The following is an 18,407-nucleotide window of genomic DNA, read 5'->3' on the forward strand; positions in this document are numbered from 1 at the left end:
AGAATCGTTCCTTGCCTTGGGAATTCAATTGTATGGATACAAATTCGATTTCTTGCTCATTAAGGCGCAGATTGATCAGCCAGAAGATACATTCATGTGTCACCTCCCTAATATATGAGATCTCAGCCCCTCCCACCTTTTTTGTTTTTGTTTTTATTTATGACGAAGAATCCGCAAATCAAATCTACATCGCTCTCTCAGCCTCTCCTCTCTGTTTACCAAGCAAGTTGCTCATCAATGCTTTTATTTCAAAGCGACCATGTGTTACTCCCTCGACTCTTGTTTGCACGCCCTCCAAATTATAAATGTAGGTTAATTGTGTTCTGCGTAAAAGCAAACTAAATGACCTCATAAACTTGATTGTAAAACCATAGTTTAGCAATGGTAACAAAAACAAACCAGTGGAGTTTATTTTTAATCTTTATTTACAGAATTTTTGTATTTAAACCTACATATTTGTATTGTAATTACATTGTACAAAAGATAAATAAAGTAATATAATATTACACCTGTTCTCATTGTGTGAGCCATGTGTTTTTTCTGCTCCCTCCCTCTCTTCTAGCTTCCCTGTCCTCCTCTGAAGCGCTCATGTTCACCTGGTCTCCTCTCACCTTAATTGCTTCGCTTGCTGTGATGCAAACTGTCTCTCCGTATCGTTTGATCTCTCCATCTTGATATTCTGCTTATACTATCCTACCTTTTGACACTTTCTGATGTTATGCTACATCAGTGGTAACCTATCAGTGTTGTGGATGTAAGTGCTGTCTGAGCAGTGCTGTCCAGTTGCTGCTGCTGCTGGAGATCAGGTCACTAATGGAACAAGACATTGCCTCTTTTCTTCACAAGGGCTGTGAGAAACAAGCTGAGTGCACACACATACACACACATACACATACACACACGCACACACACACAGAAACACAGAGCTCTCGAGTCATGTAGTAGTAGCTCTCAAAAGGTCATTGTCCTCTGCAAATAAACAAATGAACATCGCTTTATTTGCGAATTAATTTACACTTAAGAGGAATTTGCTCTGGTCCTAGGTGCGTACATATAACATATAAAAAAGACAACAAGAAACAACATATAGGAACAGCAGCTCGGCGAATAATTAAATTAAAGACACACTAAATTAAATAAGTTAACTAAATGAATACTGATGAATAAAGTGTTAAAAAACGTGCAGAGGTCTATTGTAATACATTAACTTAATTGAATACTGTTAAATAAAGTGAATGTGCAGGGGTTTATTATGAAATCAGTGGAAGACCCGGGCCTTGTTGATAAGGCCCACTGCAGAGGGGAAGAAACTCGATTTGTTGTGTGAGGTTTTGGTCCTGATGGACCTCAGCCTCCTGCCAGAGGGGAGGGTTAACCTCATAGGGTTAAAATCTATCTTTCAGACTGAGGACCCCTCTGAGCTCCTCTTGGAGACCCTTCAAGGGGCTCCATGATGCAAACCAAACTGATGTTTTCTGGCTTCAAAATGCCAAAATGGGTCATGAACATCTGAGGCAGGCAGCAGGCTGGCAGAGGGTGCAGGAGAGGCAGAGGAGAGAGATCTGCCTCCGGGCCAACTGAGATCTGCTGTGTTTGAGAACAGGCCAAGTTTTATACTATTTCCCTCAGTATTTCCTTCACATAAAATGATTGCTTTCCAAAAAACATCTTGTACAACAATACATTATTGATGGAGAATGACAGCTCCATGCCTGTAAATTCTACTTTTATACGACCTTCCTGTGCCCTATGTCCTGCACCATACAGTCAAGTTACTTGCAACAGCCTAGATAGGAGACGGGGATGCTTGGTTGCCCTGGTTACACAATGAAGGACTCATTTATAACATCTAAAAAAAAAGTGCCAGAGTTGGCAAAACAGCAGGCTGTACATAATATGAGTTGCCATAAGGAAAGATGTTGAGTGAAAATACAATATCATCTAAACTGATTTTAGAGTGTGTGTGTGTGTGTGTGTGTGTGTCTGATCTCTGCGTATTCTCTATTTATCACAGTAAGTTTTATGACAGGGCTGTGTTTCTGTGAAGCATTATCATTTGAATGTCATAATATATTACGACTGATTACTTCAAACTAAACATAGAAGTGTGTGTAAAAGAGTTTTGTTTGGTGTGTGACGCATTGCACCCAATTCGAGAAGACAAGCAGGGATCACTATAATATCACTGTGGGCTTCATGGTTTGTTTTAGTGAGGTCTCTCTCTCTCTCTCTCTCTCTCTCTCTCTCTCACTCTCTCTCTCTCTCTCTCTCTCTCTCTCTCTCTCTCTTCTGCATTGTTCTCTGCAAAATGAACTGTGCTGCTGTGCTGCTTTTAACTATCTGCAGTGTGTGCGTTTGTCACTTAGTTTGTGTGCATTTATGTAATAGAATAGAGTTGGAAAGGAAAAATGTGCCTGCTTGTGCAATGTGTGTGTGTGTGTGTGTGTGTACGGCTGCAGCTGCTTGTGTGATACCAACATCTGATAGCAGTATAAGTGTGGAATCACTAATGTGTGTGTGTAATGGACCATGCCTAGATTGTCAGATCAGCAGTGGATATCGCATCCATGCTACACACAGACACACACTTCTTATCGCCATGTAATGACACACAGGCAGGACACATACACACATACACATATACACACGTACACACACTGCACATTGTATATTTGAGCTTTTTCCTCACGGGTCAGTAGTACAGCCAATTCAGGAGGGCAGTTCCTTCAAGAGTCCTTGAATTCGGGCCATCTCTCTCTATCTCTCTCCCTCCCTCCCTCCCTCCCTCCCTCTCTCTCTCACACACACACTCACTAAACTCAGCTACTAATCACTTTGTTTATAATGTTTGCAGTGTGACCCACAGTCCTTGCAGCTTGAAGGAGGCAATTACATTGATTAATTGCATGTGTTTGCTATTGATCCGTGCAGCAACGTGGCTTTTGTTTGGTACACAGCTGTGACGCTCGTGTTACGGATGAAGCTTGATAGAAGTAAAGCAGTGTTCCATATTCATGCGTGTACACTGAGCAAATAGGTCATGGCACGCTTCTTTGCAGGGGTTGCATGCGGATCTGTGTGTGTGTGTGTTTGTGTATTTGTGTGTGTGTGTGTGTGTGTGTGTATGTGTGTGTGTGCGTGTGTGTGTTGCTTTGGCATTTGAGGTTGGTTGGAACCCTTAGGGCCAAAGTCAGTATTTCTTGATGTCTGCATATTTTGACACACAGACACACACACACACACACACACACACACACACACACACACACACACACACACCAATTTGCATGCATACTGTGCCCCTTGCAGGAAGTATGGCGGCACAAATGGCAATATCCTGTGGCATTACAGACCTGCCACAATCACTCTGTCACACACACACACACGCACACACACACACACACACACACACACACACACACACACACACACACACACGAACACACACCGTGCCAGCAGCCTGTCAGTCATCTCTCTGGTCTGCCCTCTCTCACCCTCTGCAGTGCCACTGTAGCACACAAGGGCAATACACCTAAAGACAGGACGAGGTCGGCCTCTGTATCCACAGGCTGACTGTGATCACCATGGAGATGAGTGTGACACTAATGTGTAAATCCTCCTCATGTCTGTCATTCACATAATGATTTTGCTGTTATCGCCGTCATGCATGGACATACATGGAGAGCTGTGCTATGTCTGTATTAAGACGCCTCTTGAAATCTTACATAATCATATAAAGCCTGTATGTGTGTAAGACGGTTATGTTGCATTAAGGATTGTTACATTTCCACTCGTGCACAGCATGCCAGCACTCATGAATAGCAGTCCAATCTTTACTTGGTGACACCACAAGTCAAATGAAGTCAATGAAAGCCCTCCTCATCAAGCAATACTCAAGTTGAAGAACACTTTGGGCCAGTGTGTGTTAGTTTACTTTCTCTGAGCTACACATGCTGCATGAATCTTATTTTGGCTTTTGTATGAGTGTCTCTGGTGGTTTAGCATGGGCTTTATGTGCCAGGCCACAAAAGGACCCCTCCTCCACACTCATCTATCCATCACACATTATGAAGATGAATGAATTATTTACTAAAAAGACTCAGAGTTCTGACATTAAAGTAGAACAACTTCATGGGCCCAGTTGTGGCTCACCCAGTCCTTACAACGCCTGTTCTGGTGCAGCTTTAGCATTCTCATTCATCTAGCGCCCCCTTGTGTATTTATAAGGCATGAAAACAATGAGCCAGCAACCAACTAGACTATTTGTTGCTGTACACTACGCAGCTCTGCTTTCTGTGTGTCTCTCTTTGTCTTACTTCTCTATCTTTCTCTCTCTCTCCTCTCTCTTCCTCTCCCCACCCAGGCAGATGGCCGCCCACCTAGAGGCAGCTTCTGTCTGAGGTTTCTTCCTGTTTAAGAGGAGCTTTGTGTGTATATATATACTCCTCTCTCCCTACAAAAACCTCAAAGCTCACCAAAAACCCAGTGTTTCTCAATACAATAAGATTTGTTTTCAATTAATCAAATCCCTCACCCCTCCCCTCTATTTCACAATGGCTGAGGGAAACCAGTTTTTTTCTGAAACTCAAGAAAATCAAATACTGAACACAACAAATAGTTTCTTTATCGCAGGTGGGCCAGGATGGGGGTGTGTGAATGTAGGGTTGTGTTGGGGTGGGGGGAGGGTCGAGTTCCTTTTTTTATTTTCTTTCGCTTTTCCTTTTTTTTCGCCCCCCTATGATGCCATCAAAAGCTGCCTGCATGGGTGTGTGATGTCATCCTGTAAAAACTGTACCTATGAGATCATCGAACAATCGAATCTTTGTTGCGATTTGACACTAGATAAGTAAAGTTGAATTTATATATATATATATATTTACAAAGTAATAGTAGTATTTATATAAAAGTAGTATAGCATAGTATTTACTTTTGAGAGATAAGAGAGCTACAGGCTTTGGCAGGTAATCCATTGTGTGGTGCTGCTTTTACAATTAAATTTAGTTCACAGAAATGCACTTGCTGTTTTGCAAATGTTACAGATGATTCCAGAAATGTACCAAAGTGGTTGAGAAAAACTGTAGAGACCCAGAGGGGAAGTGAACAGGCTGGTTGTTTGTCACCGCGACTGAATAGGTTTTGTTCACATTGGCACTCCTTGACGGATTTCCCCTCACAAAATAATAGCTTTGCACACACATGTAATTTATTTGCAGCAGCACGGGCGCCTGTCAGACCGCACAGCTTACACACCTGTGAAGGCTTCCAACCAAGTGGCAGTGATGTGTGTATGTAATGGAAAAAGAAGGTAGACATAAAACATTATTGGAGATATTAATTGACATCTCAAAGGTTTCTATCCCTCTAAAAAGAATGGATGAACTCTGTCGCCAGTTTTCCCCCGTCTCCTTCTTGTTGCTGCCTTGGCAACATTAAGCTGTAACTACGAAGGCTGAAATCAATTTGGACGTACATAATTGGTTTGAGTGAAGGAAATGAGCCTTGCTTCATGGATATTATGAAGTAATCCATTATTCCACAGATCACCAGGGAGCATGAACTACAGATCAACTTGAACTTGAGGTCATCGCCACAACAGAGAGAACACAATGAGACAAACGTTTCCTTGGTTTTTCTTTATATGGACAAGCTTGAAATTTACAAGGAGAAAACTAAATCAAGATTGTCAAATGCTAAATGTCAAAAGGTAAACATCTTTAAAAAAAATGTGGATTATTTCTAGAATCACATCACAAACTGTACTTTCATAATCTGTCATCGTGCGTGGAATTTGAACTTTACAGGACAAGCGACTTAATGTGAGCGAGCGCTGTTCAAAGACAGAAATGAATCATTCATCCGTGTCTGGAACAACTTGTATCCATATTAAGAAGGCTTTTTAAAGTACATGTGGCTTAAGAAAGTGCTCACAGGTTGTTCCTACATGGGGGAATGTCTAGAACGTGACGAAGATGATGCCACCAGTTTCTCTTCAACACAGTGTAGATAGAAATGTTGAGATGAGCGTAGTTGACGGACATTGGACTGTGATGTCATTAGGCACATGTAATCTCTTTACTCACATTGCATTACAATCGCACTGAGGCTATAAGTGGGAGTCTAGGTGAGGAGTCTAAGGCACACACTGCCACAGCTCTTCCTCTTCCTGGATCTCTTCCTGTCTTGAATAAAGGTCTTTGTATGCTTCCACAGCACAGCACAGCACGTCGGCTTTTATTTGCAAGAAGTCCTAGTTCTACATCCTCCCCCGCACCCACACACACACACACACACTCACTGCCTTATCAGCTTTAAAATTGCGGCTATTATTGTTATGTAATGGCAGAAGAGCAACCACAACAAAATCAATCACACAATGTCAAATTTAAATAGCCATTAAAGCACGACAAACTACACAGCTACAAACAGAGGCACATACACACCTTTACTGAATATTTGTAGTTGTCTCAGTCTCTTCTAACTCACTCGACGCAGAGTTGTTGGCAACCGCTTTAGACGAGCTGACGCGCAGTGCTGTGGAAGGATGTCCAGACTTTTAAGTAGGCACCTTTTCCCCTATTACTTAACTTAGTCTGATCTTTGCCGGCTGTTTTTAACCTTCTGAAAGTCTGAAAACTCATCTATGTACGTTGCTGCAAGTCAGAAAGGCTTCGCTTTGTCAATTAGGAGGATATAAACATTACCTCACACTATGTCTCAAAGCCTCTGAAGGCTGTTATGATGGTCTGAGCCTGAGTTTAAAACCTCCTGCTATTCCCAGTCCGTCCTGTTTACTCATCCTCCCATCATTTAAAGCCACGAAGAGAAGCGACTGCAGGGCCGTGCGCACAAACGCACTCTACGTCAGACCACACAACAGACAACGGTACAAGTGGTTGTAATGATGCGATGATGGGAGTCCTCTGTCCGCGTTTGTAAAAATCTGAGCAGTCGATTCCAGCTTTTTCGGTTTGTTCGAGCTTCTGCTAGAGTCGGCGGTCAATCTAACGCGGCTGCCCACAAGGTAATGATGCAGAATCAAACGGTTGAGTTAGACGTGGTCGAATGGTAATCTTACATCAGATCAGATCAAATTCCAGGCGGCCATTTGTGCATCTGCGAGTTCCCTTTACGGCCTGCAGCAGCGGTGTCGCATTCACAGTGTTTTTGTGGATTAACCACGGAAGACTGGGTTCCTGGGTTTAGTGCAGATTAAGACGTCCTGGGTCGGGGGGACGTCACAAACTGTCTGTGCGGGCGTGACAGCTGTCACACACTCTGACCGGGTGGTCCCAACCTCTGGAGGGCACGGGCCTGATGTGTGTGGAGCAGGGGCCGCACACACCCTGCCCACAGGCCCTGCAGTGGTGTTTGGACATGGCTGCGGTGAAGGCTTTGGAGCACTGGTGGCACTGGGTGATGTCCTGATCTGGGACCCAGTAGTCCGGTCGAGCCACATCCTTCACAAAACCTGATGGAGGAACAAACAGGGTTATTTATGTATTAAGTTATCAAAATATACCATAAAAAGGTAGTGTTTCTGCATTAAAACAAAACAGGCCTGAGCTTTGACGTGATTGGACGGGACCTTGGAGTCGTGCGTACAGTACTTGGCCCAATAAGATCTTTGTGTGCACACAAGAAAGGCGTCTCACTAAACGGTGCTAAACCCTGAGCAGATGCTGTGAGGCTGCATTAGAAGCTTCACACACAGAGGCTGGTTGAAATCACTTTGAAGGCTTTCCAGTCTCATTAATATTTACCGAGTGAATCTCCAAACACCTATTAAATATCTCAGACGGACAGAGAGCGACCGGGCTGTTCGGGCGGATTCTTCAACCAGACGAGTCGTTAATTTGTGCACCATTGGTCTGCCCGCTTCATTTGCCCCACTTTAAAGTCCAATGTGTCCTGGCACACTTTGGACTTTTTGTGTGTGTCTGTTTGTTTGTGGGTTTTTTACGCCTCGAGCTTCTCGGCCACATTCCAGAAGGGCCACTAACCAACATCAGGAACAGCCACATGGAGAGATGTATGTGTGTGTGTGTGTGTGTGTGTGTGTGTGTGTGGGTGGGTGGCAGGAGAGCACCACCTTACAATAAATGTGCCGAAAATTCAAATCTAAGCCATTTGATACGTTCAGCTCTAACAAACAAGTTGAAGGTATTATTCAGAAAGCCTTAACAGAAACACTTTAGCCTTTACAGGGAGGATAGTATCCATGGAGACATAACAAGCCTCAGTACTCACACAGAGGGTAGTCTACAGCTGTGGTGACTATGTCCAGAGTAGACTGAGCCACCTCGGTCATCCTGCGAGCGATCAGACCTCGAGGCTCCACCTTACACACTATGAGTGTGTGAGACAAAGGGAGATTCAGCCAAAACAGGCAAGACTCTTATCCACGATCACATCCTTCAGTCAAACAAGGACATTTGGGCAATCATTCAGTTCACCTTTTCATCCAAATCTCCCAGAATGTAATCATATACAGTAGTGTGTGTGTGTGTGTGTGTGTGTGTGTGTGTGTGTGTGTGTGTGTTACCCTGGCTGTTGGTGTCAGGTGGGCCTCCCTGGCGATAGCAGGTCTTACACACCCTGACGGGGGCGTTTCCCCAGCCCCTCTCTGGCACAGGCATCCTGTGGTTGGAGCAGGGATGGCAGAATCCCTCGCCACACGAGCGACAGTGATGCTTCCTCTCCGCCTCGTCGAACACCTTCTGACAGCCACGGCAGGCCTGAGGAATATGGATAGAATGATAACTAAAGGACTGATGTGATTATATTTCCATGAGACTAACTTCATATCAAAACTGTGTGCTGTGTGTGTTCAACAAAGCATCGATGAAGAGCATTTAAATAAGCCCAGTGAAACATCAAACTCACACCTCAGTCCTCAAAAACACACAGATTTTAGCTAAACATCCAACAAGGGACAACTTCAGATTTATTCCTGATTATTATTTTTTTGTTTTGCTGTTCACATTGATCTTTGAATGATGCGTGTGTGTGTGATACCAGTCTGAACAGATCAAACTCCTGGAATAACCCCAATGCGCAAATGAATAACTTTACATCACCTCAGAAAACAAAGGCCCGCTCCTTCGAAACTACACACTGAACTACACAGCTGTTGGGAGTTCATTGGCTGTTTTAAAGCACTTCATGAACTGAATAAGCAGTCCAATGTCAGCAACGAATTCTGTTGTTGTTGAGCTCCTGGTTATGTTCTCCGACGCTATTAATATGCCACAAGTAAGCAAACCGTGTTCTACACAACAGCTGAAGAATAAGAGGAGACAGATGAGAGGAACAAAGACAAAAAAGGCGAGACAAGGCGAGGCAACAATCATAATGGGTGAGATATGTTCTATAAATCATAAAAGCCAACAGTGTTTTCTGTGTCTCCCATTCTCCATACTCACAGTGATGTCCGTGTTGGATCTCCAGTAGGGCGGCGCCACCTGGTCAGTGAGCCAGGCAGCGACAGCTTTGGTGGGGCCGGTGCTGTACTCCGACACAGACTGGACCACGCAGTTCATCCCATCCAAGACCCTCTGGGCAGCGTTCTGATGGTTGGTGAGGAAAGTGTCCGACTAGGAGGAGGAGAGGCAGAGAAAGATGACAGAGGGATGAAAACAAATAACTAAATGGAGAGGATAAGAGGGATGAGACATGGACATGGACAAGAACAGGGCAGAATCTTCTCAGTTGCCTTTTAGTTTCCTTTCCTAAGTCAACTTAAATCACATATCTACAGTGCATCAGGACAATACTGCACGATGCACAGAGCAGACAGAAGATTTAAGTATCTTTGACATTTGCAACTTCAGCGTTCAAAGCCAATCAAACACATTATTGATCCTTTTATCCAACACAGGAAAGGTTAGGGGATCATGTGTGCACATACAAACACCGATGACATGAATCAATGGATATCATCAGGTTATTCTCTCAACTCAGTGGAAGAAAAATAATCTGGCATCTGCTGCTGTTATGATACTGAAGAATAATTGATACCTAATCCATAATCTCACTGCAGCGCATCGCCCACCGGGGGTTTGGACGTGTATTCTGTAATATGATGTAACATCTGTGCGGGCATTCTACTCAGTTTCAAAGGGCTTTCATGTGGAAGTGTGTGTGGAGGAACGTGAGCCAGGCTGGAGCACTCACCCCCGCCCACACGTGCTTGACCTCCGACCGCACCACGCTGCTCTCAGGGTCCTGGTTCCCCACCCAGTACTGTCTGCTGCGGTAGATGACGCCACAGCTGGCACATTCCAGCACATAGCTGAGAGGAGAGGAGAGGAGAGGAGAGGAGAGGAGAGGAGAGGGTAGCAGAGTCAATTTAAAGAGAAATGGATGACTGAATGAGTGAATGAAAGCGTGGCACTTACCCTGCCCAGGCGTACTTGGCCAGTCCAAACCACGGATTGTCGGTGGAGGCCGATGTTTTAGGCACAACAATCACCTCTCTGCCTCCTTCATAGCACCTCTGGAGAAACACACACACAAAAAATAAGAGACAATCTGATCTGTAATCACTGTAATCAATCTTTAAAAATCTTCCCTACAGCTGTTACTATGACAGCGTTAATAGAATGTTGTTAGTAGCATCAGTAGTAAGCCTCCGTGGAAATAAATCCTCAAAAGATGCAAATAGCCAGAATGGTCATATCAATGTTTGGCTACTATAAATAATGAAATTGGAGCATCAACAGAGCTCTAAACATGTGTCTGATCTGCCTGTCTCACCTTACAGATGTGGACCTTGTTGTTGTACTGGTTTGCATACTGGCATTGGCCGTCTGCCATGTGAGGGACCCTGTCTCTGAGATGGTTCATTCCGTTCTTACAGCGAATGCTGGAGGAAACACAACGGTTCAGACAAACACAATGCTTTTGGGGGAACATCAAACACAACTATTTTTTGCCTTTAAGTAATTCAATCCAATTCTGTGATCTTAGTCAGTGACGAATGAAAGTCTTTTGTTCCTCCAAAGCGTTTCATCTGACAATAAAAGCTTTGAATGATCAGAAGAAAGAGGAGGCTCCTAACTAAAGTTGAGTTGTGTGAAATCGGTTACATTAAAGTAGAATGAAAACAAAGAAAGAGTGAAAGATGAACAAAGTCTCAGTAACTGCTGGTTCTCTCTGTGGTGTCTCTTAAAGACTTGAAGACATTTGTAATGACTTACTTGCAGCTAAGGCAAACGGCGGAGCAAGTTAAGTACTCATCTGGGAAGAAAGAGTACGGAGTGATCTTTTCATCGGACAGATGCATCTCACTTAAGCCCTGTGGAGAGAAACAACCCAGGGTAGGAGAGGAGGAGAGCACACAGACACAGAGTCAAATGTTCAACCATAAGCCCATGAATCAAACTGAAGGATGGTCCATCATCAAAACATACAGCGGCTTTTCCTGGTAAGGTAATGGCCCAGCACTCACTTTCAGAGCATGGAACACTATCCCAGGCTGGCGGGGGGAGCGTGTGCCAGTGTTGTTCACATGCTGTTTGACACGACGTAGCAGCCTGCTGTAATCTGTGGGAGGCGTGATGGTCTGTGTGCCGACATACTGCACTGAGCTGAAGGCCTCTGTCCCCAAGCACAGGTCGTGAAAACGCTTCTGGAGCAGAGAGTCAGCGTGGCCAGGCGCCTTCAATTCTGCAACAGGAACAGGATTCGTGCAAGCTCTATAAAAAAATATCCCATCTACACAATTCTAGCTGTAAGCTTCTGTACCCACAGCACGTTTACTTCCCTTACCATGACCCAGCAACTGTGTGTGTGTGGTCTCCTGGAAGATGATGACAGCGGGCCCAAGAGAAGAGAGGGGCACATCCAGACCACAGCGGGTGGACAGGGCTCTCAGCTCTGGGGTGAAGTACTTCAGGTAGGCCGCCGAGGCGCTGCTCAGGAACTGAAACATGTCCTCGTGGAGCCGCTCGGCCCTCGTACGGTAAACAACCACGTCTGAAACCGCCAACACCTAAGAGCAAGGCGGGTGATGGATACACAGAAAGTAACGCGTAACACGCAAAGCAGCTATGGCATTGATCAAGAAATCTGGATACATGATCGTCCATGACTGTGCAGCTGACACATCAGTCCTACTCAGACTTTCATCTCAGCCCAAACAAAATGGATTTAGCTGGAATATAACCTCAGATGATGACATCGCATCAACTGAGGAGCCAGGAGAAGCACTGCTATGAAACTAAAATCAATCCAGTGCTGCAGTCAGAAGTCTGTGGAGTAGGAAAATAAAAGCTGCAACACCTTTAAGAGAACTCTCTATAAGTTAGAGCCCAAACTGATTACATAACTGCCATAAGGGATGAATATCGATCAATCTAAATGTTTACTTGAGCAAAAGCCTCCACTTCCTATTAGCTTTGTCTCAGAAAAGAACTGTAATAAACTGTTTTTATGAATGAACAAGTTATATATACGTTTCATATTGAAATATAGAGACTCATCTGTCAGATCACACAACCACTATTGAGCGTACCTTAAGCAAAAGATGCATCCTCTGATTCTGATTGGTCGCAGCCCCCAGCAGGCCCTCGGTATCCAGGGCAACCAGACTCTGCACAGGATCATAGGCAGCCCACACCCCCACTGTGCAGGAGCTGGGTGACTTGGACGTGTAGAACACACTCTCTCCACCAAACAGTATGTGGTTGAGGGTGTGTGACTTGCCGTCGCCAGTGTTGCCAAAGATGGAGAGGACTTTAACGCCCGCCACGTCTCCACAACCCAGTCGCTCCAGAAACTCGGTCTCATCGCGGACCTGGAGCAAGAGAGAGAGAGTGACGGGTTATGTACTGATGATAGTTTGGAGTAGCATTTGCTGTATTGTTTATGTTATTGCTACAAGTAAACAAAAGCCACTCCACACATTTAACCTGATTTCACACATATCTCTCTACAATCACAAAAGCATTACTATAGCCGATCAATCAGAATATTACTGTCCCATAAATCTAGAAGCCTTAACTGAAGACTAACTAAGGTCCAGCAATAACTAACTTAAAGTATAAACACCGACAACTGGCTATGGAAACATTATAGACCATGGTAACTGCACCTGGTACTGTTTTAGACTAAGTGAATGGGGGTGGGTGTGTATGTGTGTGTGTGTGTGTGTGTGTGTGTGTGTGTGCGAGTGTGTCTCCCTGTGGGTCAGCTGAGCACTATGACTCACCAGGGACTTTCCCAAACACAAGCTCATTAGTCTAAAGGTAAAGACAAATGTACGCAGTCTGTAAATGAGTAAACGTTAATCACTGTGGTGAGAAATGTGGCATAATATACCAAAACTACGTATTACAGCTATTAAGCGTCATATTAGCACGTAGTGTCATAGGTTTATCAACATAGCACAGTTTAAGCTCCGTTTTGTACACGTATCGGGCTCATGTATTGGCAATTCTTCGCTGGAATTGGCAAATGTTGTGGTATTACGTTTGATTAGCCTAGCAGCTAACAGCTAGCATCACGTTAGCAGACTGGTTACCTGCAGGTTTTCTTGTTCATCCACCAACAAGAAGCTCCGGGCGCTGCCGGGAGGCTCCTCCGGATTCGCGGGACCAATTGATATACTCTCCATTTTCTTCATTAATATATCTGACATCGCTCTCTATTCACGAAAACATGTTTGTGTCCTCAGGAAAACAAACCAAAAGTTCACCACGACTCCATTATGGCTGTCAATCACAACAACATCGCATGGACAGCGTGCTGGTGACGTAAGTTGTGACGCAATGACGCATCTTTGGTCCTTCTTCTGCCTCGGTATTATGCCTCGTACGGTAGCGACACCTTGTGGCTGAATGGCAGCACAACAACATAACAATAGAATTTCAGCGGGCAGTAATTGTTTTCATTTAAGCAGGGCAACTCTTTTATTTTAAATGAAAAATATGAATACACAAATGTAAATTTAGTAAATGTCCTTATTTTATTCATCTTTTGGGATTATTCATCCATATCAATAGCCCCAAAGGTTCCTTATTAATATAGTCTCTTTACACAAGATTAGTAGAATTCTAGGTGGACTCCTTAAATGATCTCTAAATTTAAATTTGGGAATTCTTTACTTATAAGCCTGTATCTGTTCTATTAGTGTGTTCTTGATGGGATTTGCTTTTCAATCTCCATTAGGTTGTACGTTATTTTGTTATCTGTTATGTTTTTATGGTGTTAATAATTGTTTGCGCAACTGCTTAAAAAATATATAAAACACAACTTGCCCATGTATAGGAACCACATATATTTTCCTAAACCAGTTAAGAGTACAGTGTAATTCACACGAGATAGTGATCCCACAATTGTAAAATTGTAGGTCTACACAGAGTCAAAAATATTGATTAAAATAAAATTGGAAAAACCTCTTCAGATGCTCAAATGCACCTTCCAGTGTAATTAGTAAGAAGTAAGTAGTTAACAAACACCACAGTGTGTAATGAATCAAAGTTTCCTTTTAACTGGCAGAGCGTGTTTTATTGGAGCAGTGCTGCCGTGTTACAGCTGCTTGCTAATGTTCATTAAATATTTGTTAGCACAGATCTATAAATATCACATGTCACTGAGTGGCTTCAGAGTGGCGCCACTGCTGCTAACATGACATGCAGGAAGAAATTCCAGTGCTGCTACTCTCCAGTCCTGCCTAAGCTCCACGTGTCCTTCCTTCCTTCCTTCCTTCCTTCCTTCCTTCCTTCCTTCCTTCCTTCCTTCCTATCAATGCATTCTCTCCCCGCATGCATGATATTGTCTACAAAATAAAGAATATATACATCTGCCCATCTACTTCCTCCACCTTGCGTACTTCAACTGAACTGAAGGAAGCAAGGAAGCAAGGAAGCAAGGGAGCAAGGAAGGAAGGAAGGAAGGAAGGAAGGAAGGAAGGAAGGGTCTCAGCTTCTCTCTGGGCTCAAGAAGGAAGAGACAAACGCTGTAAGAATCAATTATACTCTCAGCCTGTTGCCCCTGATGAATGAATAATTAAAACAGCTGAACTGCCACCTATAGCACCCTATCATATAAGCCTAACTATGTTCTGTCATCACGCTATCTCCATTCTAAGGTTTGGCACAGGCAGCGTTTCTTAATTTGCCCGAATATTGAACTGTTAACTTGTTCAATAAACACATATTCCACTTTTATGTTGGGAGACAAGATTCAAAAAGCTTTATTGACTGTCTCAGGGCACAGAAATCTGTCTCTGACATGTTTCGCCATACTTCAGACAAAAACCATTTACAACAAATTCAAAATATCAATACCAAGACACAGAGATAAAAACGTTAGTCATTGATCTAAAATTACATTCTTGGTTTAAAGGGTTGGTGATGGAAGGAAGGGAAAAAGAGCTTAATTGCTGTGCGAATGAAGGACATTTTTATATAGGATTTCCCTAAATTTAATTGAAACAATGTGTGTGTGTGTGTGTGTGTGTGTGTGTGTGTGTGTGTGTGTGTGTGCAAAGAAGAATATTGAGTGAATGTTTTAGCAGGTGGTTTCACAAATATGACTTCAAGCTTTCATGAAAATATAATTACTTTCTGTCCTTTGTCCCATAATAAAGGCACAGGTGACGCCATTAACGCAACGCTAACCCCGGGGGGCCTTCTCTAAAAATATTCACTTACTACTATTAAAATGGATTTTTTTTTTAAATCATACACTTGGAAGTTTCATTCATCACCAGGCCCCTTCAGAGTGAAACGTATCTGTAAGTTGCCAGATCCATAACGTGCTGTCATGTCGGGACAGGTTTGAAGCCTGGGATTGGTGGGATAAAGTAGAACCTGGCACCCACAGACTGACAGAGAGTCCTGCAACCCAACCTTGACATAACTGTGCAGGTTTTGGTGTGTGCGTGTGTGTGTGTGTGTGTGTGCGTGCGTGTGTGTGCAGGGGGAGGAAAGGGAGGGAAGGGAGGGGGGGGGGGTTGCCCCTACGTCCGAGGCGGGACTGTGGTCCACTTAAAACCGCTACCCACGCCGGTACTTGTAGTACTCTCCTCCTCCTCATGTTCCATGTTGACATGCGTAAAAGACTACACTTCCCCCAAAGCTGTCACCGAGCGGCCCGGCCTCCTATTGGCTGGCCGCTCCAGCCGCAGCCCCAGAGAATGAATGAAATCGAAATAGCTGCTACATTACATGTACAATACCGTGCTCTGCAGTGTTGGATTCTATCATACTATATCAAAATGGCCACAGCGGTACAGAACCCCCTCAAATCGTAAGTACAGCACATTCCCGAGCATCTGCGGGTTTTGTAGCGTTTCGTGCATGCTGTCAGTGCGATTTAAAGGTCCGTATACATTCTACAGCGTGATTACTAACCGCGTCTATATACAGGCGATGCACACACACAGGCGAAGAGAAGCGATAATGTCAAGGGACGTGATTCAGCTGTGAGAAAAGTTGAATTAGACGCTGACGGGGCTTCTTTTCTCTGCTTCGTTCGTTTCGTGCGCTCCGATGCTATTCGGGATCAATCGTTTCAACTGAGCCAACAACGGCGTGTGTGTATATGTGTGTGTGTGTGTGTGTGTGTGTGTGTGTGTGTGTGTGTGTGTGTGAGTGTGTGTGTGTATGTGTGTGTGTGTGTGCAGGGATATGGAGGAATGCTGGAGGTAGATTTCGGTGACCCGGGCTGTCCCTTGCCACCGTAGCCAGCTAACGATCACGGTCAAAGGCAGGCTTGGAGGGGCAGGCGAGCCGGGGGGCAGGCGGCTTTAGAGGGCATTACGGTAACCCGGGTGCCCATTTTGGACACACAGGGGGGGTAAACAGGTAGGCAGCCAACACTGACACAGACCTCTGTCAGTGTTTCAGGCTCCAGCTTTACCTTCACTACCGGCCACATCGCCCGGTTTTTTAAATACGGATTCAACTCCCGAGACTTGGGTCCATCCTGTAATTAAGCGCGTATAATAAAATAAACCCTAAAAACTAATAATCCGCATATTTAAAAAAAAAAGCGATTCTTTCATTAGTGAGACTTTCACCGCGTGGTTTTTCTCGTGAAGTTTTTTTTCCTGTGACGATTCCCTTTGTGCAGGTTTTTGCCTGGTTTGATTCTCTCTCAGAGACTAGACTGCTTTCAGCGGAATGCAGACGCCTGCTGCCCGCCTGGGCTCCCGGCCAAAAGGTGGCTGATGTGCGTCTGTCAGAGGGAACCTACACACATCTGACCGAAACACACACACACACACACACACACACACACACACACACACACACACACACACACACACACACACACACACACACACACACACACACGCGCGCGCGCGCACACACAATAGCTCCAACACAAACACGCAAACCGCTGAGTGTGTGAGGACCCAGCAGACCCATCTGAGGCAGTTTGAAACAAAGAAAAGTCATAGATTTGCCTGCACGGCTGAGGCGCACATCGCGTTTATATATTTATGCACTGTAGGTTGCATTCCGGCTCTACCTGAACAGGAATATGCAGCCTGTCTGCCTGCCTGTCTGCCTGTCTGTCTGTCTATGTGCTTCCTTCCATGAGATCCAGACTCAGGCGACATTTCGTGCAATCCCATGCACGACTGCCCTGTACGTGCTCGCTTTAGAGAGCAGATCACAACAGAGAGAGAGAGAGAGAGGGAGAGAGGGAGAGGGGGGGAGAGAGAGAGAGAGAGAGAGAGAGAGAGAGAGATGGAGATGGGGGATTACACTTTACTGATCCAGCCGCTCAGATTGACTGTGATGAGATCTGATGGTATTTTTTTTTGTAAAGATGTATAGCTTTTATAACACACACATGAATATTTAATGGTGACACAATGCGGAACAATAATAAGTGTAAGGCTTAGGTTTGGCCCTAATCACCACAGAACTAGTTAGGACTTCACGTGGGACCTTTTAGTTCAAAGTTTCCTCCTCTCCTCCTCTCCTCCTCTCTTCCTCATCTCCTCCTCTCTTCCTCATCTCCTCCTCTCTCATCATCCAAGCAGACCAAAGTGTGACCAGATCACCCCAGAGGCCTCCAGCTACACCATGTCAAGGGGATTAAATTCACTGATTTGCATTGAATATGTGCAACGTGGTACCCTGGAGGGGGGGAGGGGTTTGTGTGTATGTGTGTGCATGTGTGTGTGTGTGTGTGTGTGATTGTGTGTGTGTGTGTGTGTGTGTGTGTGTGTGTGTGTGTGTGTGTGTGTGTGAGATTATAAGAGACTGGTAAATGAGTGGTTAGAAAGGGTCTTACTGGTAGTTTATAACGTTCATAATGTTAGATGTGTGATTGTGTGATTTATGACCGCAGATGATGTCAAATGTTAAGTATTAGAAAAGTTCCATCAAATGAGCTTTAAAGCTGTCAGCTGCAGAATCAAAGCTGCAGTCGTTCTGGCTGGACTA

The 18,407-nt window shown here is 44.4% G+C and overlaps 2 protein-coding genes across 3 annotated transcripts in view; one reads left to right on the plus strand and one right to left on the minus strand.

Annotated features, from left to right (window-relative positions):
- Positions 1-5,908: 5,908 nt before the first annotated feature.
- On the minus strand, positions 5,909-13,749 carry LOC142993262 (zinc finger FYVE domain-containing protein 1). 2 transcript variants are annotated; one of them, XR_012961112.1, is made up of 13 exons: positions 13,523-13,749; positions 12,515-12,796; positions 11,770-11,992; positions 11,450-11,667; positions 11,199-11,296; positions 10,756-10,864; positions 10,398-10,495; positions 10,174-10,291; positions 9,423-9,593; positions 8,543-8,735; positions 8,248-8,346; positions 6,616-7,468; positions 5,909-6,579 (listed from the first exon to the last, which is right to left on the minus strand). XR_012961112.1 is itself a non-coding variant. In XM_076143919.1 (12 exons), exons 1-12 carry the CDS (start codon positions 13,637-13,639, stop codon positions 7,236-7,238), a joined length of 1,959 nt encoding a protein of 652 aa, XP_076000034.1. In that variant the 5' UTR covers positions 13,640-13,749; the 3' UTR covers positions 5,909-7,235. The 2 variants fall into 2 exon arrangements, 1 of the variants encoding a protein (XP_076000034.1); XM_076143919.1 differs by having other exon boundaries at positions 5,909-7,468.
- A 2,392-nt stretch (positions 13,750-16,141) lies between these two features.
- The window catches only part of dpf1 (double PHD fingers 1), a 34,463-nt gene continuing 32,197 nt past the window's right edge, over positions 16,142-18,407 (plus strand). The window contains exon 1 of the mRNA XM_076143292.1: positions 16,142-16,254. Within this exon, the coding sequence (XP_075999407.1) occupies positions 16,142-16,254 (113 nt within the window). The remainder of the gene's footprint in view (positions 16,255-18,407) is intronic.

This window comes from Genypterus blacodes, unplaced genomic scaffold (genome assembly GCF_046128005.1).
Source record: "Genypterus blacodes isolate CSIRO-AG114 ecotype Tasmania unplaced genomic scaffold, CSIRO-AGI_Gbla_v1 ptg000003l_1, whole genome shotgun sequence".
NCBI classification, from domain to species: domain Eukaryota; kingdom Metazoa; phylum Chordata; class Actinopteri; order Ophidiiformes; family Ophidiidae; genus Genypterus; species Genypterus blacodes.